This window comes from Podarcis melisellensis (assembly GCF_964234715.1).
Source record: "Podarcis melisellensis genome assembly, chromosome: 11".
Lineage (NCBI taxonomy): Eukaryota > Metazoa > Chordata > Lepidosauria > Squamata > Lacertidae > Podarcis > Podarcis melisellensis.
In genome coordinates this window covers 59792525-59820139 of record NC_138543.1, presented here as the reverse complement: position 1 = coordinate 59820139, position 27615 = coordinate 59792525, and the positions used below count along the sequence as shown (strand labels likewise).

Genomic DNA, 27615 nt, shown 5'->3' with positions numbered 1-27615 from the left:
ACGCAGCAGCCTCGCTCTTGTGTCAGATTGTAAAAATCCATTAGTTTTTCGAAAAATCATCGATCAGCAACAGAACGTGTTTGGATCCACCCAAAGACGCTACCTGCATGGGGCCACACAAATCTGCATGGACTAGCTCAAAGGGCCTGCTGGTCTTTCTAGTGCAGGGATCTGCAACCCGTGGCTCCGGAGCTGCATGTGGCTCTTTTACACCTCTGCCGCGGCTCCGGGGCAGATACTAGCGAGGGGAGGAAGCGCATTGTGTGCCCCGACACTCCCCACTGTGGCGGGTGCTGTACTGGCTGTGACGTCGCATGGGGGCGGTGCGAGCGTTAGTCACACACCATCCCGACGTCACCTTCCCGCCCACTGTCAGATCGCGGCTCCGGAGATATATTTGTTTAAAATGTCACAATGGTTTTGCGGCTCCCAGGTTTTTCCCCTTCAGAAACGGGTCCAAGTGGCTCTTTTTATCTTAAAGGTTGCAGATCCCTGTTCTAGTGGATCTAGGATATGTGCATGTGGTTACCTTAGATTGTTTACAGGCTCTGCAATCTAAGAACTTGTCACATCCCTTAAACTTACACCCCTCAGTATTTTCTGGTGCTTTTTTAATGTAGGACCACCCTGTGTGGGAAAATCTCCTGTGCCAAAGATGTACACAACCATTGTGTGGTGGCACATTTGCGCACTGCACTTGTGCCTCTTCAGGGGGTTCAGCAACAGCAAAATTAGCAATAGGCATCTCCACCATGAACAGCCTATCTTTGCACTTAGTACTGTATAGCTTCTTCCCATCCCTGAAAAAAGAACACGTTATTTGCAAACTTTACACTGAAGCCATCAGCTACAAGAGTGGACACACTTAAAAGACAGTTGGTGATCTCAGGAACCACAAAAGCTTGGACCATGATCTAGAAAAGAACAATACAACATGCCAGTCTCAGTTAACTGTCTCTTCGATCCATCAGCCAATGACACATATCGTCCACTTTTCACAGACTTGCAATTTTGAAGAAGCCCACCAGATGGCACTAGAGCGTGAGTCGCTCCATTGTTCAAGATAACAGAGAGAGTGGCTGATTGTTGACATTCCAATGTTGCCATGGAAACACTTCCGCCCCCACTAGGGCCTCTGCCGGTGTTCTCAAGCTTTGCTGTCTGAGAACCGTTGCTTATCTGCTTTCTCTGTTGGCTGACCTTGCATTCCTGAGCCTCTGTAGAACAGCTCTCACGGCGAAAACAACTCTTGGAGACTTTGGCTTTAACAGAGCTCTTACAGCTGCTGTCTGCACCCCCATTCCTGGGTGCCCAGCTTCCTGAGGAACAGCTTGCCACTGCTTTCCTCCCAGCTCGCTGCCTCTCTCCCTGTTCATCGCACAGATGTATTGAAGCATAGGAACAGCTTCCAGGAACATTGCCTTCAGCCCTCGCTGGGCTCCTTTCAGCCCTCATTGGGCTCACAGTACCCTCTCGGTCTTTGGCTCCCACTGTGGCTACAAACGCCTTCTCCAGTGCCTGCCAAGCGACCCGGGACTCCTTAATGCCCTCTACATGAGGCAAAAGCCAAGCATCCACACTTGCTTTTAGTATGCCCAGCACCCACTGCTCCTTTTCCAGAGCTGCAGCCACATCTGTCTCTGTGATGGCCTGGAAATCTGATTCAGAGGCTGAACCTGAAGAATCATAGCCTGCACAGGAGTCCCTGCCTCCAAGGCCGGCTGAGCTGGGGCAGGGCCTTGAATTTGAAGGGCCCGCACCTGTGTCGGATCTTCAGGAGCAGACACCAGATGAATCCACTCTGGCTCCGGAGGTGATTGAGGACCCGTTGCCTGCAGGTGCTCCTCTCCCAGCCCTGTCAGGGGAAGGCCAGGAGAGGCGAGTCACCTGTGGGCGGGGACTGCCCTAGGCCCCAGAGGAGATAAAGGCCAGTCAGCCCAGTCCCAGGTTGTGGGAGCAACATCGCTGGAAACCTGTTCCTGCCAGCACTCTGATCTGCTCTTCTGGAGTTCCTGACCATACCCAGCTTCTTGCCTTGGACACCGCTTCACCCTTGACAGACAGCCTCCAGATCCTCGACCCAGGACCTGACTCAGACCATGCCACACGGTAACCCCCCCGGGACCAGCACAGCCTCACTAGCTTTCCCAGCAGCTTGAGGTAGTGGGGGATGCATGCAAGACCAGAGCTGTTCTCCCAGCAGCCAGTACTTCATTCTGACGGACCACTCATCCCAGTTGGGGCCAGTTAGCTTCCCAAAGGGCACGTTAAAAGCCTCTTGAGTCTGCGCCATCTTCCCCCGGGGCTTATAAGCTTTACTCATGCTTCTGCCAGCTGGTCCTCTGAAGATGTAGTCTGCTGCAAGCTCCTGCTTCACCAGCAAACTCAGGACTGCCCCCTTCTCAGGCAGGAGTTCAAAGCTGGCCTCTTTCCTTGTGGTCTCTTCTCACATCCGGCAAAAGAAATGTTACTTCCCATAACCTGTGAATAACTGCGTGTCCAGTACACTCCCTCTGCGCAAAACTTCTGCTGTGTTTCTCAGTGCGGGCTTTAGTCAGGAGCTACATTAAGCAGTAGAGTCGCAGCGTTGCCTCCGTATGAGAAAGAGTAAGGAAGAGTCCACAAGCTGTTCTTCTCTCTTTAATAGCGTTCATTTACAAGCAATAAATCCATCAGAACTTGGAGACAATCTCTGTGCCGGAGCACAAAACACACGCTCTGTGTCTCACAGTGTGAAAACTGAAAGTACTGTAACTTACAGACAAAGAACTGACGCAGCTTCCCAAACGAAGCTCCACCCCCAGATACAGGTCACCACTAGGGGTTAACCCTTTAACCACCATACTCCACAAAAACCTCATCTTATATGTGAAAAAACAGGGCAAGTTCTTTGTCAGAGGGCTTCTCGACTGTTGCGATGAGTGGATGCATGCCGTATCTGAACAGGGATCATAGAACTGTAGCATCTGAAGGGACCTGCGGGGCCACCTAGTCCAATCCTCAGCAATGCAGAAGAGGGCCAGCCACCCAGAAGTCCCTGCTCCATGTTACATGTCTCTTTAAAAAGGAGGTGTGCGGTGGGTGGGAATTGTGCCCAGAGATCAATGAAACAAAGAGAGACCCCAGCCTTGTATGACGCAGGCCTTGCCACGGGCAACCCGAAAGGGATCTGGTTCTGCCTACTCACCTGGGAACACTGGCCCAGAATCCTTGGGGCTCTTCGTTTTCAGCAGGGACAAGTGCTGCTGCTGCCTGGAGTCTGGCCTTCTGTTGACCGGCTGAAGGGTGCTGGTCTGGCTGTACCAGCTCTGGGAAGACTACTGGCTCCACCTTGTTATTTCAGGCCACAGTGTGAATCTCTGGCCTCCCCAGCACTTATTCTTATTAAAAGGGAACACAAATGCCAAACTAAAACTGTATCTTTCGCTCCATAAGATGCACCTAGTTTGTAGAGGAGGAAAACAAGAAAAAAAAAATCTTCTGAACGAAACAGTGGATATATGATTTTTGTGGTTCATGCTGTGGCCACAGACATGTGATTTGACGGTGAGTTTGAAGCAGCCCAATGCAAAAATCCTGAGGATCTATGTGGATCCGTGCTTTGTAACCACATTTTTGCGCCATTGTGGCCCCACGCAACTGTGAATGCGTGATTTTTTTGTGTACAGGCTGTAGCCATGGACATGCTATAATAATAATAATAATAATAATAATAATAATAATAATTTTTTATTTATACCCCGCCCTTCCTGGTTCAGAAAACCGGGCTCAGGGCGGCTAAGAACAAAATTAAAACACTTAATTTATGCAACAACAAAAAAGCATAAAATACAGTATGAAACATGAATAATAAATTCAAAATTCAAAAATCAATTTAGGGGGAAAATCCATCCAATAAACATTAGATGATCACCAGGGCTAGCTGGCTAAATTAGTCCTACTTGGGCCAGTGAGGAGACCAGGGGAGAATTAGGTGTGGGATCCCAGAGCAGGTAATCTTCATAAAAAGGGGAGAGGGAGGGAAGGGGAATAAAATATCACTTCAAATTGAAAGCAAGGCAGAATAGCTCTGTCTTACAGGCCCTGCGGAAGGAGGTTAAATCCTGCAGGGCTCTGGTCTCATGGGACAGAGCATTCCAACAGGTCACAGCCATCACTGAGAAGGCCCTGGCCCTGGTAGAGGATAATCTGACTTCCTTAGGGCCCGGGACCTCTAAACTATGTTTATTCAGGGGTGGGGTGGGTGGGGCTTGTGCCCAGAGATAAAAGGAAACCAAGAGAGACACCAGCCTCGTATGATGCAGGCCTTGAAAAGAGGAACCCGAAAGGGATCTGGTTCTGCCTACTAACCTGGGAACACTGGCCCAGAATGCTTTTCATCTGGTCTGTTGCTGACACGCTGAACTGTACTGGCCTGGTGCTGTAGTAACTCAGGGAAAACAACTGGCTGGACTTGGTTCTTCCTCCAGGCCTCTGCACGTGCTTGAGGAGGCTTCACCAGCACTGGCAAGAGTTGGTATGTTCTTTGGGCAGCAGGGTCCTGGGCAACACACTCTTGTAAATTAACTGGAGAAACTTTTGATGAACCTTTCTTCTTCTTCTTTAAGAAGAAAGCCATCCTGCAAGAGGGGAAATGGCCCGCCGGTTGGTTAGCTCACTTGGAGCCCCTTTGGACATAAGGGCATCTGAAGAGCAACTCAGCAAAAATAACTCGCCATGAGGTCTGGATAAGTAACTAGCTTGACTCTAGACCCAGGTCTTTTAACGTAACCAGGTCTGCTAATGACTCTTAGCATCACATCGCAGTCGGCCATAGATGAACGATATTCCACTTTACGTCCTTTACTCCAGAAACAGATTCAGAAACGATAAACAGGATTTTCAAGGGGGCAGACGTACCCTGCAAAGGAAGAGATATTAATAGTCTACAACTCATCCCGCACCTCAACATCGGAGGAAGAACAGGTTTTACAGCTAGGACTGGGTTTTGTGCCCAAGCCTCGTTATAATGCCTTTCGCACCACAGCAGAAAGCGTGTAAAAGCTCGTGCACAATATCAAGCTACATGATATGTTTGGATCTAATGATCAGCCTTTATAGCAATTTAAACCCAAATCTATCTTCCTTCCACCTAATTCCAACCCATCTATCACACTGTTCCACCAATTGGTGCTCCGTGATCTAGACAAACCTGAAAAGAGGGGTCCTAGGGTACAGGACAATTTAACTGAGTCTCAACGTAACTGTTTGAATGACAGAGTCCAGGGTGTCTTACACTGTCCTGGGCAAAGGTGGTTGGGATTTCAGGGTAAATATTAGGCTCAACATCTTCTGGCACCGCAAGTTTTTGCATGCAGTGATCTCTAGGATAAGCCAGTCATGTGTTGCACTGGGACCTATAGCACTGTGTTTAGGTTTAAACTACAGTTCCCATGATTCTTGGGGGGGAGGGGGGGTCATGTGCTGTAATATTATGGCATGTACGCAGCCACTAACAATAAATAGTTTCTGGTGAATTTTCCTTAAATTGTCTTGTCTCAATTTAGGGTTTATCATTGCAAGGTGAGCTAGATACTGCAGTTTTTGGTTGTGGTGACCTGCGCTCAGTTATAATTAGCTAAAGTTGTTTCTGTATGTAACAATAGAAGCTAGGATTCTATACGTGCAGAAATGGGAGTTGGACTACTGCAACACTGGGACATAGGAAGCTGCCTTATGCTCAACCAGACTGTTGGGCCTCCTAGTTCACCATTGTCTCCAGGGTCCAGATGCTCTCCAGGGTTTCAGGCAGGGAAGCTCTCTACCTGCAAATGATGGAGATGGAACCTGGGACTTTCTGCGTGTAATGCAGATGTTCTACCATTAAACTACAATCCTTTCCCAACATCTGGAGGGCATCCTTGCTTTGTGGAGTGTGCTAGCCTGCAAACAAGAGAGGTTGTTATTGGTTTGTTCTTGTTCTTGTTTTTATTTTTAACTTGTATTTTGTGCTTTTCATACTGTGGTTTTATATTGTGATCCACTCTGAGACCTGTGGGTGTAGGGCAGTGTACAAATTTAATAAACAAAGAAGCCTTGATGTGCAGCTGGCCCTCTTGTCCGTTATACTGCTTCCAACATTTGTCTTTCTCCTATACTTTGCTTGGCCCAGATGGACAGAAACAGGCCTGCAGTATCCAGCTGTTGTCTGAGAGCCCTATCATCTCTCCCCCTCAGCATTCTTGTCGGCCTATGTCAAGACTGACCCCTTGCCCTGCTGCATCTATAACTTTGCATCCGCAGAGCCAGCTCTGTCCAGGTTTGCATTGCTCCTCTTCTTGAGCTGCCTGCCTGCTGCCTGATGTCATTGCTATGTCCGGTTCTCTGCTGCCCTGGATTACATGCCCTGAAAACTCGTGCCTCCTAAACTAACAGCTATCAGAGCGGCAGCATCGAGAGGAAGGGTGCGTCGCACACACGGAGGGTGCTCTTCAAAGCAGGACCCAGCAGCAGGTGAGATTCCCCTGATTCTTCAGTTCATCATTATAGCCCAATTTAACAGAGGGAGAATAATTGGTGGGGACATGTCCAACACCCCTGGGAGTAGTGTTTCTCAAAGGGGGTGGCAGGGGAGAATGGCAAGTGTGGCGGGGAAAATAAAATAAAAAATTAAACATTTCAGTATAGTATAAAAATAATTTTTGGGAATATTGCCAGAAACTGCATGCATGCTTCTTTTCAGGAGCATTTGCTATTATTCTACAGTTCTCCATGACCTGTTGTTGCGAAGAGGGATTTTGAACTCTAACAAATATGTAACATCAGAAAAGAGAAAGCTTTCTTTCTGTTGATAGGCATATGTTTGTCTCAAATTACACCTAATATCAGTAACATTACACGACAAAAGCAAGCTCACACCTCTAACTGAGTTTGTAAACGTACAACCAAACAAAGCTTTCCAAAGATCTCTGAAGGAAGGGAGGGCTGGTCCCTGACAAACCCCTAGTAGCAGGGAGTTCCACAGGGCTTGGCTTGTCACACTAAAGGGTACATCCCAAGTGAAGACTGGATGAAACGGGGGGTGCTGGGAAGCACCAGAGATTCTCAGTGCTTGAAGAACTAGGAATCAGGAAGGCCCTGAGATAATTTGGGTCATAGTAGTTGGGGGTTTTCTTTGATTCTGATTCCAAGAGCCTTCTTCCCCTGGGGGTTCCCTTGGGGGTTCCCCAGCTTGTGCCTCCCACCACTTCTCTGCATCCAGCCGGTCCATAACACCACTGCATTACAGCTTCCATCGGATCCAAATCTCCCAGAGGTCACTGGTTTTGGGGAAGACGGAATTAGAGGAAGAAAGTCGCTGCACAGCCCACGGTGTTTGGAAGCTATCAAGCAGGCAGATCTTAGGTTTCTGCATGGAAAATAGAAGAGGACAGATAGGGGGCCCCACCCTTAGGGAGCCTTTGAAGCATCAAAGGTAAAAGATGGGGGGAAATCCTGTTAGGTCATTTAGTTCATCCCCCTGGGCTCCCTGCAAAACAGTCTCCGGTGCTCTATTCTGGGGTTCACGCCTAAAATCATTTAGTTCCAGCCTTAATACGAAAATACAGATCTCCTTTATGGAAAGGGCCAGTCATCCAGCGGGGCCTTCCTCCTCCGCACCACTGCCACGGGAGCATTTAACAAGCCAGCAAATTATAAACAGAATAAATTTGGTTCTCCTGAGATCAAAGGGAACACAGGCAGGACGGGGGACGGAGGTTGCACAAAGGTTTCGAGGGATAAGTGAGCGGCAGGTTCTGAAGGGGCCTGAACCAAATCCTAGATCAAACGGGAAATTCTGTCTTAAAAGCCTGGATGTTAGATTAGAAATATCCCAAGGGCAAAACAGAAGATTACACTATTAAAAGAGCCATGTACACTTTGGAGAAGGCAGTCCTTTAAAAAAAGGAAAAAGGAGCAGGTATTTTCCCTCCAAGCAAAAGTAACTTATTTTGGGGGGCAAGTGTTCTGAAGGTCAGGTCCAAAACATGAGACGGTCCAGGCAGGATTTTATGCCATAGCAAGGTCAAAGCCGGTGACCTCAGCTCCAAATCTCCCAGAGGTCACCGGTTTAGGGACGCGGGTGGCGCTGTGGGTTAAACCAGTGCCTAGGACTTGCTGATCGTAAGGTCGCGGTTCGAATCCCCACGACGGGGTGCGCTCCCAGCACCTGCCAACCTAGCAGTTCGAAAGCACCCCAAAGTGCAAATAGATAAATAGGGACCGCTCTCCAGCGGGAAGGTAAACGGCGTTTCCATGTGCTGCGCTGGTTCACCAGCTGCGGCTTACGCTGGCCACGTGACCCGGAAGCTGTCTGCGGACAAGCGCCGGCTCCCGGCCTCTTGAGCCAGATGAGCGCGCAACCCTAGAGTCGGTCACGACTGGCCCTGATGGGCAGGGGTACCTTTACCTTTTAAGGTCAAAGGAGAGGCAGTGTGGTGCAGTGGCTAGAGTGTTGGCTGAGACTTGGGAGACCAGAGTTTGAATCCCCACATGGCCGTGAAGTTCACTAGGTGACGGGGGGTGGGTGGGTCTCAGTCAGTGCCTGTCTAACCTACCTCACAGTGTTGTTGCGGTGATTACGGTAAATGAGGAGGGAGAGAACCATCTATGCCACATTGGGCTCCTTGGAGGTAAACTTGCAATAAAATAAGTAGCCCTGGCACATTTTTGTTCATACATTTATTTCCCACTTTTGCTCAGAGGAGTGCAAGATGTTGAACGTTGTTATCTTCTCCCACATTTTGTCATCACAACGACCCTGGGAGGAAGGTTAGGCTGTGAGGAAATAACTGGCTGCGGAGATTCTCAAGCCCGGAAGGAAGCTAGGTTGATCGCAGAGAGCCACTTTAGGAGGGGGTCCTAAGTAGATAAATAGGGACCGCTTACCAGCGGGAAGGTAAACGGCGTTTCCGTGTGCGGCTCTGGCTCGCCAGAGCAGCGATGTCACGCTGGCCACGTGACCCGGAAGTGTCTCCGGACAGCGCTGGCCCCTGGCCTCTTAAGTGAGATGGGCGCACAACCCCAGAGTCTGGCAAGACTGGCCCGTACGGGCAGGGGTACCTTTACCTTTACCTACTGCAATGGGCCCCACAAAACAGGAAAGGGTTGCCAAGGGAAAACCAGAAGGGAAAGTCTTGAGGGAAAGGAGGTTGGGGAAGGTGGGGGAGGGGAGAAGAATTTACCTCACAGGGCTGTTGTGAGGAAAAATATAGGAAAATATAGGACAGCCTGGCCTCCCTCACAGGGCTGTTGTGAGGGAAAATATAGGTCAGCCTGGCCGCCCTCACAGGGCTGTTGTGAGGGAAAATATAGGAAAATATAGGACAGCCTGGCCTCCCTCACAGGGCTTTTGTGAGGAAAAATATAGGAAAATATAGGACAGCCTGGCCTCCCTCACAGGGCTGTGGTGAGGAAAAATATAGGAAAATATAGGTCAGCCTGGCCGCCCTCACAGGGCTGATTTGAGGGGAAAGCGCCATGCAATGAACAAGAGAGTGAAGAAAGGCTCTTTGCGGCTCCATCCCTCGGCCGTTTCCATGGCAACCAGGGATGCCACCTCCGCCTCCACCTTACCTAGGATGCTGGAGCTGCTCACGCTGCGCAGGGCCTTCTCCTCCATCCTCTTCTTCCTCCCTCCCGCATAAGCCCCTGACCACCTGCACCCGCACACCTGTACGCGCAGCCAAACGGGAGGGAGAGCACTGGATTAACGTCTTTTGCCTCTTCTCGCATCCCGTAGCTCAGACGCCGCGCCGCGGTGCTTTTGGGGAAACGCGGTCCTCCGTTTCATTGAGTTCCATTCGGCGGCCGTTCTGTAGGGGGAAGGAATGGAGAGCCAGCACTACGACTCCCAGAAGGCAACGGGAGAGCCGGCTCCACCTCCTCCTCCTCCTCCCTATCTCCCCCCCGTCCGTTCCGAGTCCTCCCCATTGGCCGGCTCCTACGACAGCGCGTCACTTGCGCCGTATCTGGGCAAAGCCCGGGTTCCGTCAGCCAATGGGAGGTCAGAGTCGGGCGTGGGGGGCGTGGCAGGGCGGGGGGACGCTGGGAGTGGCGGTTGTTTCAAGATGGCGGATGTGGCCGCGGGGCCGGGGCCGGAAGCAGCTGCTCGTTGGAGTAAGGACCGTATCCTTCCCTCAGGAGGGGCTCGCGGGGGGGGGGGGGCGTGGCGGGAGGAGAAGGAAAAGCGGGGGGGGGCTAATTTGACGGCGGGCCGATGGTGAGGCTGCCGTGGTTCCTGAGCATGTGCAGAGAGCCGCCTCCGTTGCCTCAGGAAAGACGCCCCGCCGAGTGCGGAGCCAGACCCGGGGGTTACGGGGGAAGCCCCCACTCCCAGGGCGGGGGGACCTTGGCCTGCCAGCCTCCCTCCCTCTCTCGCCCCTCGCCCCACTCTGCGGGGTTGTTGTGAGGGGGCGGGCAGCGTCGCTTGAGGGAGAGAGAGAGTGCTGAACAGGGCTGCTTCATATTCTAGTACAAGTGCTAGTATATTAAATTCCCGTATAGCTCCTTCGAAGTCTCTATTCCGTGCACAGCGTAGTAACCTTAATAGTTGCGCTGAGCGGAGACTTGAACTCGGGGCTTCCCGGCTTTCCCCATCAACTCTCAGCTGCTGCAGCCTTTTGTGGTTCCCTTTGGTGGAAGTTTTGGTAACTTTGTTGGCTGTCGTCACGGGGAAGACGGGGCTGGTGGTGGGGAGAAGTATATTGCATGGTCCTTGAGGTGTCCTGTATGTCTTGGGGGAAGTGTCCTATTTATGATATCGTCTGCCTCCATAGCCTCTCCCCTTCACCAAGTGACCCCATGTCTCGTGACCCTGCAAAACAGACCCATAGCCTATTTGTCACTCCCTCCTAGTGTCCTTTCGATCCTTGGCAGCAGAATTAGGTGTCCCACTGGCAGCAGAAACGACTGAGGGTCCCGGCCACCAAATTGTCATATGTATAGAGCTAGAAATGGAGGCTCAGACCTCCAGGCTCCCAGAGGCAAAGTTAGTGGTTTTAGAGACTTTGCATCACAGTTCTGCCAAAGAAGGCTATCCTGCACTAGGTAGCTCGGTTGGTTAGAGCGTGGTGCTAATAATGCCAAGGTTGCAGGTTTGATCCTCATAAGGGCCACCTTCATTTTCCTGCATTTCATGGGGCTAGGCTAGATGACCCTTAGGATTTCTTCCAACTCTGCAGTTCTATGATTCTAACATCTTTAAGGGTCTGGGGGAAGGGCACACATCTTTCACCTCCAGCTTAAAAGAGTCACATTCTGAGTGCATGTAACTGATGAGAAAATGAGATTAATCTGTTGAGGTGGATGAGAGTAAGTGGGCCCAAGAAGCTAAAATCTATTTCAAAAATATAATTTTAAACATATTGGCAGAAGGTAAGTGAATGGATGTTAGTTCATGAACGATGTGAGCTTAAAGATATCAAAGAGAGATCAACAGCATATTGTATGTAAATGAATCATGAGGAAGGGAGCAGTGTACCTTATAAGGAACAGTATATGCAAGTAATTGCATGAACGTGCTATTTTGTTTTCCATGTAATCATTATCTGCATATATTGTTCCTTTCTCTCATTATTCTGATATACTGTTCTCTTCCCCAGAATTCATTTATATATAATCTGTTTGTTGATTTCTGTTTGGTATTATTATGCTCACATCTTTTATAAACTAACTTGCATACATAGGTCTTCGGCTGATGTATTTACACTAAATCTTTCCAAATGGATTTTAGCCTCCATTTGGTTGCTCCCCTCTGGCCCACTGGGGCAGAGTAAGAACTTCCTTTCAGCATCTAGAAGAGATGATGTGCAGAGAACAACTTCTTGGATGTAACTTGCTGCCAATAGTTGGCAATGGGCTGTTATTAACTTAATTGAATCCACCATGAGTTGATGGGTGACTGCTAAAGATATACAGTCTGATGGCAATCTGGATGATACAACAGGGAAGGGTCCCAGGTTATGGTCTTGACTAGGGTGCAGTTTACCCAGATTTCTCTTCTGATCCTCAAATACCAGTACCTGCTTGTAAGAGCCCCAGATAGCTTTTAAAAAAATGTGTGCGTGTAAAGCTTAGTCTCTCTGTGTCCGTAATCAGAGTCTGTATAGCCTCCAGGAGTTGCTTTTATAATCAAGGCTAATACAAATAAATGTGGCTCATTGTCTCTGTGATTGAGCTAGTTACAGGGTCTTTAATAAAAGACAACCTTTTAAATGAGGTCTGTTTAAGAGTAATAACAAAGTGGATTTACAGAAATGTCTGCTTTGGTAGTCTCCTGGTCAGTGTTTTGCTGCTTCTGAACTTTCTATTTTGTTGCAGAATATTGTTCAGACTACAGTGTTACCTTGGTTTTCAAACAGTCTGGTTTGCGTACGTTTTGGAATAGAAACACGTCAAACCTGGAAGTGTGTGTCCCGGTTTGCGAACATTTTTGAATTACAATCTATTTTTTTTATTACACACAACTTTTTTTTGGAGGCCACATTGGCGAAAGCATGTCTTGGGTTACAACCTGTTTTGGTTTACAAACGGACCTCCGGAATGGATTATGGTTGTAAACCAAAGTACCACTGTATAATATTTCCAGAGTGTAAAATGTAGAATGGAACAAACCTTTTGCCCTTTCTTTCCTTGAATGAAATTGCATTCAGTTTCTGACGAAGAGCAACCGCCTGTCTATGTCCCAGGTATGATCTTTGAATGGTTGCCAAATTTAACTTGACTTGTTGGATAGTGAATTTGGCCAGGACCTGATTCGGATTCACTCTGTGCATACGGCACATTCACTTTTATCTTGGCAACTTTGGAGCAACAGGTTATAACTTTGGAGCACCCTGTTGCAACAGATCAATAAGGATCAAGCTTACTAGCTGCTTTGCTTCTCAATATTCTCTGGTTATTCTCTGTTATTCTCTCCTACCAATAGGGACTCTATATGGGCTCTTGGATACCCCATAAGGGAAAAGGACAATTTTTGTTTACAGCAGGGGTCTGTTTGTAACTTTGGGGAGAGAGCTAGAAGTAAGAGAGTTCAAATGATAACTTAGGGATACAACTGTTTCAGGTCCTTTAGGGGGGCTTGAAAAATCACGGCGTGCTTTTAGGCACCACCATCTCATTTTCACAGGTTGGCAGCCAGCCGTTAGGTGCTCCTCCTAGAGCTAGAGAAATGGCTTAAAGCTGTCATTTAGCAACATTTGATCTCTAGCTGCTCTATTTTCATGTTTATTTACTTGCACTTAATCTTCTCTTCCATCATGGAGCCCAAGGTAGCATGCATGCACCTGTGATTCTCAGGCAGTCTCTAACCAGCACTAACCAGACCCAGACCTGCTCAGCTTCCGATAGGTCGTGGCATCATGTTCCTTCTGGCCCTACCCTGAGAGTATATAGATCAAACTCTGAATAATTTCATTGTATGCACTGACTTCCTGATGAATTAGAGCTGGGCTCTGAGTTTCATTTGCCTGCCTAGCCAATTCCCAATTGGCCCTTCCTTACTCAGAGGTATCAGAGAAGGTGAGGCAGAGGATGTTGGCCTACTTTGACCTGCTTTTATATTCTGACTGTTTTTACTGAAAAAAGGGGGGGAAATCCCTAGATAATTTCAACATCTTAACCCAGCTGACAGCAACTCCAACGTGCTATCTGCTCCGATGATACATATTTTTTGTCAGCCCCAGAGACGGTTCCTGTTTGTGTGAAAATGTGTTCTCTGTATTGACCCTTAGAAGTTGAAGTTAGTGCCATGTCAAGAAACATATGGCTCTTGAAGGTAGATGAATGTTCTATGCCTTAATTTTCTCCATGTTTCATATCCGAGAAGTTCTCTTCTGCAGGCAGATGATTCAGTAGATCAGCCCTGGTTGATCAGCTTGCAGTCTCTTTGTATCGTGCTGATTGCTGCCACCCACCCACTTCTTGGGTGCTGGGTGGGCCCTTCAAAGCCAGAGGGAAGCTTGGCTATGCCAAAGCAGCCACCCCACATTGATATGTAGTGAATTACATACTAGAGGGGGACGCGGGTGGCGCTGTGGTTTAAACCACAGAGCCTAGGACTTGCCGATCAGAAGGTTGGCGGTTTGAATCCCCGTGATGGGGTGAGCTCCCGCAGTTCAAAAGCACGTCAAAGTGCAAGTAGATAAATAGGTACCGCTCCGGTGGGAAGGTAAACGGCGTTTCTGTGCGCTGCTTTGGTTCGCCAGAAGCGGCTTAGTCATGCTGGCCACATGACCCGGAAGCTGTACGTTGGCTCCCTCAGCCAATAAAGCGAGATGAGCGCCTCAACCCCAGAGTCGGCCACGACTGGACCTAATAGTCAGGGGTCCCTTTACTTTTATGTTTACATACTATAGGATGTTCCAGCCCCAAATGACAGAAGTAAGGGAACTTTCTCTAATTGCCTTGTGAAGAGTATAGGAACAAGGCAGCAAAAATTAGTCTTGTCCTCCTCTCTACTCCTCTCCCTGGTCTTTGGTTCTGTGTTGTGATTGTCAACTTCATAATTGTAAAAGAAATGGTAGGGAGAAGGATAAGCTAGTTGCTCATGGAATTATAAAATTTTATCAAGTACCTCCAAAGCCATTAAAAATCTGTTTGGTGTACAAAATAATTGAACTTATTCTTATAAAAATGTTGAGAATAGTCAGGCAGCTGATGTGATAACTGGGGTCTATAAAAAGACAATTAATCTTTGGTCTATGGTGTAACCATGCAGGACTCTTTGAACCAAGCATTCGGCCCCTGTCTCCTGACGGGAAGAGTAAGTCCAAGGTGCAGGGTTCTTGGTGTTGGGCAGGGTTATCCTTCGGCCTTCTCAAGTCTGGGCTGGTTTGTTTTTGTTCATTAAGAGTTTTTCATTGGGCTGGGCTGCTGCTTAAGCTTTTTTGGGTGGTGGGGTAGGGTGCTGTTTTCATTTCCTCTTTTTTGTGGGAAGCTTCAGTGTGGGAGGTGCTTTGTAAGAACAAGTTGGAAGTTTTCCTGATCTTGTCTGTTCAATCTCTAGGAATTTCCACAGAAAGGAATTTTAGAGCAAGACACCTGCTGAAAGGTCAGAAAGTGGACGTGAAGGCAAAGGTGCCTGCAGCTGCTGCTCCTGCTCCAATGGATGGCTGGAAAAGCGCAGGCCAATCACCTGGGCAGCAGGTTAGTACAGAGAAGGGCAAATGAGGCTGCAATCTGTGGCAGAGGTAACCTGGAAGTCCGTTCAACTCAGCAAGACAGAGTAAACCTGTGGAGGATGACCATGTGAAGTTTACTTAATGTTTTATTTATTTATGACATTTATATTCTGCCTTTCTACCAAGGCATCCAGGGCAGTTTGCAGTGTTAAAATACTGAAACAAATGAGATATAATGTAAACGTGGTCTTGGATGGTGGCAGCGATGGCAGTCCAATTGGATACAGACTTTTGATGCAGACTTTTTTTGCCTCCCTTGCTCTCTTCCTATTCTCACACAGCTGAAAAGTGGCTGTTTGTATCTGGCTTAGAAGCCTTTCCCCTACCTTTTTCATGCAATCATTGTGGCGTTCAAGGTGCAAAGATAAAGTAATTGTGTAGGCCTTGAAAAATCTTCCTTGTCCAGGCATCTAAAATTTTACTTTAGCATTTGTAACTGTGGCTAGATTAACGCTTGCAAGCCTGGGGCCAGAATGGAGCAAGTAGGACCAGTTTCTGTCACAGTGCCTAAGGATTAAAAGCTTCTTTTAGGGAGTCAAAACTCTGGATACACCTCCGTCATTGCCTGTTCTTGCAGCTGTGTATAGTGTTGTGACAGATGAGCTGCCTTTCAGCATGAACAGGCAGCTGCAAGGGATTTGTCAAAAAGAGGCATGTCCTGCTCCTCTTATTTGGGGCTGGAAGGCAACGGGGGGGGGGGTAGATTGACTGGTGAGGTGTCCCAGTGCTTCTCTTTGGAGATTTGCTGCCTCCTCCCAGCAGGTCTCTCTTCTCTTTGGGGCAAAGACAAGCTTCTTCAGTGATCAGCTCCCACATTCTCTGTTGAGAAGCTTCCCTTTATTGGGCCAGACATTGGTTCACCAAGGCTGCTATCTTCCACCAGCTGTGGCTGTCTAGGGCAGTGGTTCTCAAACCTTTTTCTTTGGGCAGCACTTTCAGAATAAAAAATTGCTTGCAACACACACACACACACACACACACACACACACGTGTGTGTGTTTTGCTAATAAGAAATATATTGGAAAACAAAAAGAAACAAGTAGCAGTGTTGGATTTATAACATAGAACACAATTACTTTGGATTAAGCCTCGCCCCTTCTTTGTGCCAGCCATGTACTCTACCCAGCAAGTTACCATCCCTCTAGCAGAATGTTTTTGCAAAGAGCATTTCAAGTTCCTCGTGGGCAGAACCATGGCTGTGTGAGAGATTGAGGCGGAGAGTTAAAGATCGTCCCCTCAGACAACAGCAGTTTATGCCTTCAGTGTGAGCAGTGCTCCTTTTGAATACATTACAGTGTCACTAAAGTGGAAGACGTAAACTTCAGTTGTATAGGAGCTGCTGTAAAAGTGCACCCTTACGCTGCCTTTATTGAATTTATAGCTATGACTAATGGGCCTCTGTCTAAAGAAGCAATAGTGAGTTATAAAACAACAAAGCAGGGATCACAGAAAGAGAATATTACATGTTAGCTCACCCCCTCCAATGATGATGATTATAATAACATAGTATATATTAGTTTAAGAACCTGGAGCAACTAAATCAATTAGTCATCTAGTTCTTCTTTTCCCTGAGGCTGATCTGTCTTACAGGGCAAATTGGAAAGTGTGAAAGCTCTTGTTTCCAAAGAAGAACTGTTGCCCAATTGCTGCCCAGCTGGGCTGGTGTAGCTGAGTCATAAATCAAGATGTGATTTGATTGGGTGGTGCAAACGAAAAGAACAGCACTATTTCAGAAAAGAGCTGATATTTCAATTTATTTTTATTGTTTTGTTTCCCACCCTATCCCAAGGGTTGAGGGTGTGAAGCAGGTATTTTATCTGTAACATGTCTCTCTAAGGGACAAATAGAAGAAGATGCCTTTACCCCGGTATGGCTCCCCTTTATCATATCACAGCCCAGCAAGACAATGACGAGAATCCACTGACAGCATATGAATCAATATTGCTAACCTGATTCAAAAACATCCACCCACCCCACTCACACATGAAAACAAAGTTCACCACAGCCAATCACAAACAAGCAACAACACCCTAGGCCAGGGGTCAGCAAACTTTTTCAGCAGGGGGCCGGTCCACTGTCCCCCCAGACCTTGGGGGGGCCAGACTATATTTTGAAGGGAAAAAATGAACAAATTCCTATGCCCCACAAGTAACGCAGAGATGCATTTTAAATAAAAGGACACATGCAAAAACAACTTTACTCACCACCAAAGGAACACAAGCAAATAGCAACGAGAACCTGCACAAACGAGGCTGACAAAAATAAATACAGAAACAGCAGTAAGCATTATAATCCCATTTCATCCAACTCCAAGGAGAAGGAGGTACATCTGGGGTCACCAGTTGTAGTTCTTGTGGCATCCACGAAATCCCCTCCCCATTAGCCTGGTGCTGAAAGGTTGTTAATGTTGTCACCAGGCAGACCTTCCTGGAGAGTAAGTGCAGGAACTGTGGTGAATTTTTTGCCTGTATCTTCTCTGTTCTCGTGCGGGATTCTTTCTGAGAGTTTATTGCAGGGGTGTCAAACTCAAATTCATCGGGGGCCGCATCAGCAGAATAATAAGCAGACCCTTCTAATAAGCAGACCCCCCCTAATAAGCAGACCCCCTCCCCCCCCATACATCATATGTACTTAAAGTACAGGAGAGAAGGGTTCAGGCAGCCGTTGGATCTGTCACATCACAGGATGGCATGTGCTCAATATAAAAACAAGTGGAGGTTTCCTGAATGCATGTAAAGTGGAGGTTTCCTGTGTAGAACGGCCGGTGCCGCTAGAGGGCAGATGTTCTCTGGCTTGTAGGCTGCCGCGCATGCGCTGAAGAGGCGACTTTCTTGTGTCAAAAAAAAAGCGAGAATAAAAGGTGAAGGCTGGTGGCCGGCGGCGGCTACACGGGCCACATGACGAGGTCTGGCGGCCTGGATTCGGCCCGCGGGCCTTGTGTTTGACACCCGTGGTTTATTGCATAACCTCAGAAGCGAAAGAAGGGGCATTTCTGCCTGAATCCTGTGGATCTTGGTGGCTTGGTAAATCCTTCTTGTTTTGGGATGCTGCTTCAGCTGCCAGATTCCACCTCAAATGTCAAGCTGAAGAAGAAGCCATGCTGTTTACTATGCTGTTCTCTGCACAAAGTAGCAGCAAACACCAGAACATAGAGAAGACTGTGCGAACCTAGTTTTGGTCAAAGCAGAATGACCTACTGGCATGGTTGAGATCGCATAAACAAGCAGTTGGTACCCTCAGCCTTACGCCCTCCTCTCCTCCTCTCACTCATGGCAATGCCATGCCTCTCATTCTGCTCTGTACGTCCTTTAGCAAAGTTCCCTTCATGGCTTAAAGAGCTGTCGGTCATTTCTGGCTTGGCTCAGCCACCCTTCTGATCTTTGTGCTGCTCCTATATTGGAGTAATGCATCACTTACACTTACATCACTTACAATATACAGTGCAGAGCTGTTTGTGCAATATTGCAAACCTTACCACAATCCTGTATGTATTAGTTCCTATACTGTGAATGGATTGGGATTTGACACTTGGGTTTTGAAGGTTGCCAACTGAATTTGTGGCTGAGATGAGATTTGGTTCTCCCCTGGATCTGTGCGCTGGGTGCGTTACTGACCTCTCTCTTCAGACAATCTCCTTATTGCATGCTATATCTCCACCATTTCGCCCCTGCTTAGCTGTTTGGTTGCTGCCACTGGCTTTCAGGGAGTGCCCTCCCTTTCCCCACAGCTTGTTAAGACTTAAATGTGTTCTCTCAATGTGCCTTTTTTTAAAAAAAGTATGACTTCCTCTTGATACCTAAGCAGATAATCTGCCAGTCATATATTTCATGCTGGTGAAATAGTGAATATCGTTGGGAGTGCAGTGTTCCCCAGGTGTGTTTTGGGACAGTCCTGTTCTGCAAACCAGGCTTTCCTTCATGTTTTTCATGATTTTGAAAAAGCTGCTTCTTTAACAGCACTATGCATAGTGTCCACCAAGGATACGTGCTGCAGAAATTACTTGACTCAGGGTACCTGCAATGGGTGCTTCTCTCAAACGTAATGGGAGAGCATCTATTTGGTGTGAATGTAGGGAGTGAGCTGTTGCCTTTGGAACTAGTCATCCTTTTTTGAGAAGTGCGGAGAAAGTTTTCGCAGATGTAACCTGCAGCTGTTAACTTGAAGTGCTTTGAGTGAAAAGCTTGTTTAAATTAAACACAAATCAAAAGGTTTGAATGAAGCTCTTTTAATGCCTGGGGTTGTGAGAAACATCACTCGATACAGGTTGATCGCTTCTATCCATTTCAAAGAGGGCTTAAAATAATAATTTTATTAGCTTTTGAAGACTTCTTTGAAAGGAGTAGCTGAACCCAGAAGGGCATGTTTCCTTGGTAATGTCTAGCCACAACTCCCAGTCATGCTCTTGAAGAGGCATCACATAGAAGAGATACACACCCTTTGTTCATTCTTTGTGATCTTTCCCACAGGCCTCTGTTGGCAAGAAATGGCAAGCTCTTCAGAGGGGAAAAAAAGCATTGTGTTGTTAGCCTTTGGCCAATTTAAAGTGGCACCTAAGGGGATGGAGACATCCATGTGTTCAAAGACTCAAAAGGTGAAAGGGATGGGTTCTAAAATAACTGAAGACTGCCTTGTATTTGACAACTTGCCTAGTAGCCACAGGCAACCAGGATTTTCATGCAGGTGACTGAGCAGCCAGCTCACTTGATTTCTTGGCTAGCTGTAAAGGAAGAGTAGTCTTCTCTCATCCAGAATCAGCACAAAAAAACACAGTGGACTATCAGAGTGTCTCTCCTCCACCATCCATCATGGAAGAAGGCACTTTTTCTTGTGTTTCCATGTTGACTTTGGAGGAGGGGGCAAAACAAATATTGCAGGCTAGTAACTTTTTGACGTATTTGTAAGGCTGACTGAAGAAGTACCCTTCTCCCCTTCTTGTACAAAATGGATGCAGCAGGATGAAGGAGAACTACTGCTGCTGCAACCTTGTTGAGCTCCTCTTGTCCTGGCAAGAGTACAGCTATGGGGCTGGGGCCCTGTGCTGTGGGATCACCCTATACTAGTTATAAGAGGGTTGAGTTGCTGTCACGTCACCAGAAAAATGGATGGTTGTTTTTAACTCATGCACAAAGCAGAGACACAAATGCCTAGACAAGGGCTGGGATCTAAGGAATACCTATGCTTATATGCATGTCTGTGTTGTGTATGTATGTGTTTGCGTTGAAACAGTTTTTAAATTTAGGCTTTGTCGAGTTTGCTCCAGCAGGTTAGCGGTAGCGGCAGCAACTGGTGTGATTGTGCGAGGTGTGGCAGGTTGTACATTGGGACCTTCTCTGCAAAGATCCTCCCTAAGCTCTAAACCACCGTTTTGTTCAAGCATTAGTCATTAATTACTCTTGGATTTCATCTCTGCGTAGTCCAGTAATTTCTAGCTCATTCTCTGTATTTTTGTTCTGCTGCTGTGGAGAAAGGTGCTGAAGAAAGGTGCTATTACACGACTGAAATTGAGAATATAATGGAAGACTCCCAACTCAGCTCTCTGAAGGTGCACATTGTATTAGCTGTGAAAATTCAAGACTTAGCTGTTACATGCATGCAGAGAGCTGAAGGGAACTGAGCATTTATGTAGCATGAAATGCCCTCTGGCGGACAAGGAGTGCAAAGTTAGCCAGTTCTTACACTAAGGGAGGATGACCATAGCCCTGGCAGTGACATTTTCATTGCTGCAGTAACCTGAGGTTTTCAGTTTCCTTTGGTCCCTGCACAGTAGCAAAGTGGGGTTGATATGGCAGGCACATTAGTTCTATCGACGGTGAGGGTTTTGGAGCTCCTTATAAGTCTTTGAGCAGCATCAGTTTTGACCGAGCCGTGGAATGCATGTTGAATTGTGAACTGCACTGGATTAAACATGAACTAAATGCCGAATTCTGAAATAACCACAGAGGAAAAAAAATCAAGCATTTTAAATCTTGAATAGTATTTATTGAAATGATAAACTGTTTTTATTGTAAGCATTTCCCCCCTACTACTGCATTTAGCAAGGTAGCCTTTAACATTCACACATCATATTGTATTGATAGTTATATGATATATTCATGGGTTGACTTTTGCACACTTTTCTCAATAGCACCTTGGGCAGAGCAATCTTTTTCTCCTGAAACAACTGCATTGTCAACCAATTAATAAATAAAATTATTAATAAGGATTACAGAATGGATAAATTGGCTGCACTCTCCTTCCCCCACCCCCTTTCAAACTTTTCCTTCCAGCTGGAGCTTATCTTTAGAAGCACAATTTAATGGCGAATCCTCCAGCACACAATTTGGGAAATTATCCTACTGGTTGATTTTTTATTGTTTAAAAACTTGTGTTCTCTTCAGTTCTTAATTCATCTGGGGCTGAATATGCAGCCTCTGGTGCTTGAAATACTTTTATTGTAGATTCAGAAACACTTCTTCCATGTTAATGATTGCTTTTTAAAATGCTGATTTTAATTTTCAGGTCCCTGACAAAGGAGGAATGAAGAGTGCTTCTCTAAAGGATTTATGTCCTGAAGACAAGAGGCGCATAGCAAACTTAATTAAGGAGCTTGCAAGGTGAGGATAAACTGTCTGATAATGCATCAGGTTTAGGATGAGACTCTCTTTCCAATTACTGTTATGAAATTTAAGCGTTCATGTTTATTAAAAGCATACAGTGGTACCTCGGGTTAAGAATTTAATTCGTTCTGGAGGTCCATTCTTAACATGAAACTGTTCTTAACCTGAGGTATCACTTTACCTAATGGGGCCTCCCGCTGCCACTGCGCGATTTCTGTTCTCATCCTGAAGCAAAGTTCTTAACCTGAGGTACTATTTCTGGGTTAGCGGAGTTTGTAACCTGAAGCGTCTGTAACCCGAAGCGTCTGTAACCCGAGGTACCACTGTATTACCACTCCTTGCTGGCACAGGTATGATCAAGTAAGGCATGGAGCAGTTGTCTGCCTCTGTTGCAAGATACTGCTGCTGTTTAAGGAAGGTCTTCAAAGGGTTTTCTCCAAAAGTTGTGTCATGGATGGCCTGAAAAATTGTGCCCTCTCTCACTTTGCTGTTTCCCCCCCAAGCACCTACAAGTTCTTGCTTTGGACTGTGACATACTAACATGGGGCCTGATAGACATGTGTGTTTGGAGGCTTTGTGTGAAACCAGCACCCATGTGGTCCTGAGAGCACACTCCCTCCCAAAGGATCTTTAGCGGGAGTCACACAGAGCGCTGTCCTTAATGTGTGTTATCTGAACCCTCTCAAACGACAAAGGTGGGTCTACATGGAAATAATATAAAAATAAGGAATTTATTATAAAGATAGTTTTAACAACAAAGTGCAGCAGCATACACTCACCATTCTAAACACATATAAAAGCAATATTCTAACTTTCTGAAATAAGTGTTCTAAATAATTAGAATTAATTAGAAAGATACAAGTTAGTTCTCTTGGCACCTGCTGGAGTGCTCCTGAAACTGTGAGTGTGCAGGTAATCTGACTTGAGGTTGCCTGACTCATTCTGGAAGTGCCGTTGCTCTGTCTAGTTTGTATTTTCAGTTCTACGGGATTCGCAGCTGGTTGAAGGAACCTGGCACAATAATCTTAAAGCGGAGACTTCAGGATTTCAAAACCTGCTCCTGGTGCCCTTTTGCTTATTAATTATCCCATTGTCATTGTTGCAACCTAGCTTCCTGAGGAGGAGTGAATTGTTATGTATCTTCCTGACCTAGCTGGCAAGAAGGTCAGGGATAGAGACATCAGTTATGCCGCTGTATGTAAGCTTACAAGACGGCAGGAGTGTCGTTTCCTATGGCCATCCACTTCAGCCAAGCCTGTCTTTGGTTCACTCCTGAACACAAATTGGTGGCTAACAGCAAAACCCTCGGTTCTGCACTGTCCCTTTAATAATTCAGCTACCTAGTACTGGCTTTGCAGGTGCATTCTAGATAGTCTCTGCTTTCTGTCATCTAAGCTGTGGTAAAGGCTGGAACATGTGCTGCTGGAATCGATTGAAGGATTAAACAAGGTGGGCTGTATGTTGGCTGTCCAGTGTCCGGAAGCAGCGCTAATAAGCCTTGCACATACTTTTCTAGCTCCCTGCTCCTCAGCCAATCCCACTGTCTTCTTCAATTATGCACCATTCATCATTTTCCTAGTTTAAGCTCAACATGCAGCAGTTCTCCTGAGGCCTTGAAGCTGGAGTCAGTTGGGGATAACATGTATTGTTATCCAGATTTGTCATTTTATATAGCATCATCCTACAATTCGGATGTTCTGTTACCTTTGGTTGTAACCAGAGATAGAGAAGGAGTTTCTTGTTGAAAAGCTTTAACCTGCTTTGAGTCATTATGAGGTTCTTGTTCTTCCCATGAGTCTGTGATCACTGCTCTCCTATTAATGTAAGAATGGAAAACAAGGAAAACAAGGTTTGCATGTGTTTGCATATTTGTTTGTGTTCCCTACTGTATAGCTTGTGGGCAGAATGTGATATTTGGGTACTGAGAATGAACTGGGTGAAGTTATGGGAGAGGAGATTATAATTACTTTCTACCCCTGCGTTTTTGAGCATTCCCTCACAAAGTGGCTTATGATAAAAATTGCTAAGTGAAACAGTTGGACAAACAGTAATATGAGGCTATGTCTGTTGGTCACCTAATAGTCAGGATGAGAACCAAGTCATGCTGGGAACAATGGGGGAATTGTATTTTCATTGTCCTCTGTCTGTGTATTTTGGGGGATAATTGGCTGATAGCTATCACAGACTGAGATCTAGCCTGGTTGGACTTGAGGCCTAGCCGAGTTTGGCATATCTTATCTTTTTATCTCCAGCAGAATGAACCACAGGGAGCAACCACTAAGAGTTGACCCACTTCAATCCTTCTCTGTTTGTCCTTGAGATGATGCCCTTGTCAGGTGCTTTCATTTGCAATAAACCATATTTTGTCCAGTAGAGAACTCTGAAAACCAACTGTGGCAAAACATGTGTTGTGCATACTGTAGTTTGTTTACAGGATATCAAACCTGGTCCTGCAAGCTTCTGAGTTTGTTCCTTAGTGTGTGAAGAAGGGTTGCGGGAATGCATGCAAGTCAGCCGCTTGTTCACAAAATGGCAAACCATGGTTTGTTATGTCAGAACTGGGCAGAGGGTCCAAGATGGTTGTGGTTCAGTTGTAAAAGATCATAAGTGTAATCATTACCATTTATGTTGGTGTTGAATTTATTTCAAACTGGGTTATTTTTTGAAGAGATGTTAAGGGATTTAAAAAAAAATCCTCATTTAAATAAATATATATGCTTTCCCCCTTGTTTTCTAAGAAAAGCTTTTTTTATCTCCTCTGTATACATACATTAACTCATTTAAGAACAAGATTCTTTTTAAGTCTTGGATGCTCTGAGTCCCCGTCCCCCCCCCCGGGCCAGCTTGATAATTCTACCTTCCATTTCTTGGAAGAAAAATAGAAAGTTGCAGCAACATTAATTCTGAAAAGTAAAATGAGCGTAACACTCTCTTATACTTGGTTTTCCTTTTATTTTTAAACCTAATCATATTTTAATGGATATAATTAAAAAGACCTCTTCACCGTAATGAGGGAGTTAAGCTTTAGTTTCTTTCACCTCCACTCTTTTAATGCTTGCCATAATTTTCTTCTCTCTTTGGAAAAGATGGAAGGGTTCTTTCCCCCCATTACTATTAACCAGCTCTGGTGTAATTCCTAATAACAAAACAGAGTAGGAATACTCCTTTTTTCTGTTTTGAACCGTGCATTGACTGCCATACTCTGATTTCTTAGACTAATGCTTTGATCAGCAGGAGTTGTTTTACACCTTGGTTCTTCACTTGATTTATTTGTTGCTTTTCCTTTTATCTTGCCCTGCATTGCCAAAGGCAGTCCCAGGACAGGGGACATTAAAACTGAAACAACACTGTCAGGGAACTGCCATCAGTGCCGGAGGGAGAGAGCAAGCTCCAGAGGGATTCCAGAGAGCATCCCGGGATGGGGAGAGGCAGCCCATCTTCTGGGGAAGAGAATCAGCGTAGCACCAGTGGAGAAGGGGGGCAGATGGGGGAATCGGCGAGGCGGTCCCTTGACTCCTTGCCGGGGACCAGTGGGGAGAGTAAGGGTCCTCCGCTGCCTACACCCTCCTTGCGCAGAAGGCTTCCGTGCAGGGAGAGTAGGAGGAGACTAGGCGTCAAAGAGCTTCTTTGCTGGAAGAAGTTTAAGAAACGCCCACTGTCGGATTCTGCCAGTGATTGAGACAGCCACGGGTGAGTGGCTGTCCGGACAGAAAAGGTTCACTCAGGCAACCCAGCCAGGTGTTGGCACCGGCTTACGCACGAGCAACCCGTAGAACCATTACAAACACATTATAAATATCAGGCAAGAAAGATCAACCATGCCAGAATAACAAAACGGACTAATATCCACTAATCAGTCAGGCACTAATGAAAATTGATATGTGCTGAGCTGTTACTCAGAAGGGAGGCAACTGCACAATTGGGGCACCACCACCAAAAAGGCTCTTCCCCTGTGTTGCTGCATAGCAAATTTCAGCAACAGACCCTTCCCGGAGAATACAAATGAACAAGAGACAACACTTCTTGAGGTATCCAGGTCTGAAGTTGTCATAGGGCTTTATAAGTCATCTTAAGCACCTTGAATTTGGCCCTGTAATATTTTAGCAGCCAGTGCAATTCTTTCAAGATTGATGCTCCTGGTAGACTGTCCTGTATAACAGTCTACCTGCCTCATTTCCATACAGATAACCAAATAATCCTCCTCTAATGTCACTAGTGGTGTTTAAGAAAATAACCTGCTTGCCTTGCTGTGTCAATTCGGAGGTCTGTCTAGTCTGAATTATAGAATGATAGAGTTGGAAGGGACCTTGAGGGTCATCTATTCCAACCCGCTCCAATGCAGAAATCTCAACTAAAGCATCCATTACAAGTGGCCATCCAACCTCTGCTGAGTTCTAACCCAGCAGCTTAGCATGACTGTTGTTTTCTTCTCATTCCTGTAACACACCGTCCACTTTGCAGAGTAAGCAGGCCAGTCTTGTATTGTTCACCTTGTGCACTTGCTGGCCTATGCAGATGCTCCTGTGTGGAGCTGCTTGCTTATTTATTTATTAATTAATTTAGGAGTGTTTATTTATACCTTGCCTACTAACCGAAGTGCTCAAGGTGGCTTACAATATATTTTTAAACACAATAAAATAGACAGTGATACGAAAGTCACAACAGCAGGGCAAAGGTATACATAGGTTTCCCCTTCTTGTTCTCCAATAATAATAATAATAAATATTTATACCCCACCCAACTGGCTGGGTTTCCCCAGCCACTCTGGGCAGCTCTGATGTTCCAACCAAAGCTCCATTCTGTGGCTGAGTCTCCTGGTCTTCAATTGTCTGTTGAAGCAGCTAGATTCATAGCTGTCAACTTTTCCCTTGTCAACTTTTCCTATGTCAACTTTTCCCTTGTGAGGAATCCTATTCAGAATAAGGGAATTTCCCTTAAAAAAAGGGAAATGTTGACAGCTATGGCTAGATCAGAGCATTCCAAATTTCGTGTTCACGACACATTTTTAAGACATGCATCATGTCACGGCACAGTAATTCAGTTTTACTAACAAACCGGAGGTTATACTAACCCCTTTCCAGCCCCAGGAGGAGGGGGCATTCACACAACACATCTACACACTGTGCCCAACACACTAATGTGTTGCGGCAGACCGTTTGGAATGCTCTGAGCTAGATGTTAGCTCCGCACAGGCCAGGACGTCTTTCCCTTAGCCATTTTCCACACAAAGGTTCAAATGTTGTAAATCCCAAGTGTGTATCTGTTCAAGAAAGCTTCTTAAGGAAATATTGAGCCTGCACCCTGATAAGAAATGCAGGGGTCTAAATGTTGAAACATAATGTCTCCTCTATGACGCCTTTCATATCATTGTGCAAAGCTTTCACCAGCTTTTGTTTTGCCAGGTATCGCTTTTCCTTAGCAGGAGACCTTTCCTGTTACTCCTTCAAATCCTTAATTAAGAGAATTCTGCTTTCGCGTGCTAGTTAAGAATTTGGAGGTAGCTCACTGTTAATGAGTGGAGACGAGCCTCTTCTCACACCTGCTCTTGTTTTGGGCTTTCTAAATGATGGGGGAACCCGATGTCTAGGGACTTGCGTTTGAAAAATAAGTTTTGCCACAGGCGAAAAACAGGCAGAACTGTTTCTCTGTAACCAGGCCTTTGGCTGATTAACCGATCTATGTCCTTTTAAATGTGTTTGTAGGAGGGTTATTGGTTTGCTTTTGTCTTTTCTGTTAGGCATTTTGTTTTCTCATTTTGCATTTTTATGTTTTAAACCGCCTTGTGATCTTTGGATGAAGGGCAATATACAAATTCAATA

General features: G+C 46.2%; 1 protein-coding gene and 1 long non-coding RNA gene across 6 annotated transcripts in view; one reads left to right on the top strand and one right to left on the bottom strand.

Moving 5' to 3' along the window:
• Nucleotides 1-10046: 10046 nt before the first annotated feature.
• Nucleotides 10047-27615, top strand: part of KIAA1328 — a 197215-nt gene continuing 179646 nt past the window's right edge. The window contains exons 1-5 of one of the 5 annotated variants that reach the window (XM_081929767.1): nt 10072-10146; nt 12672-12707; nt 14738-14782; nt 15026-15165; nt 21699-21793. In XM_081929767.1, coding sequence (XP_081785893.1) covers nt 10089-10146; nt 12672-12707; nt 14738-14782; nt 15026-15165; nt 21699-21793 — 374 coding nt within the window. In that variant the 5' untranslated portion in view covers nt 10072-10088. Of the gene's footprint in view, nt 10147-12671; nt 12708-14737; nt 14783-15025; nt 15166-21698; nt 21794-27615 lie in introns of all 5 variants that reach the window. The other 4 variants (XM_081929768.1, XM_081929770.1, XM_081929769.1 and 1 more) reach the window with 4 other exon arrangements.
• Nucleotides 24488-26608, bottom strand: LOC309380282. The gene is made up of 2 exons (XR_014172802.1): nt 25573-26608; nt 24488-25132 (listed from the first exon to the last, which is right to left on the bottom strand). It is a non-coding gene; the product is annotated as an uncharacterized lncRNA (long non-coding RNA).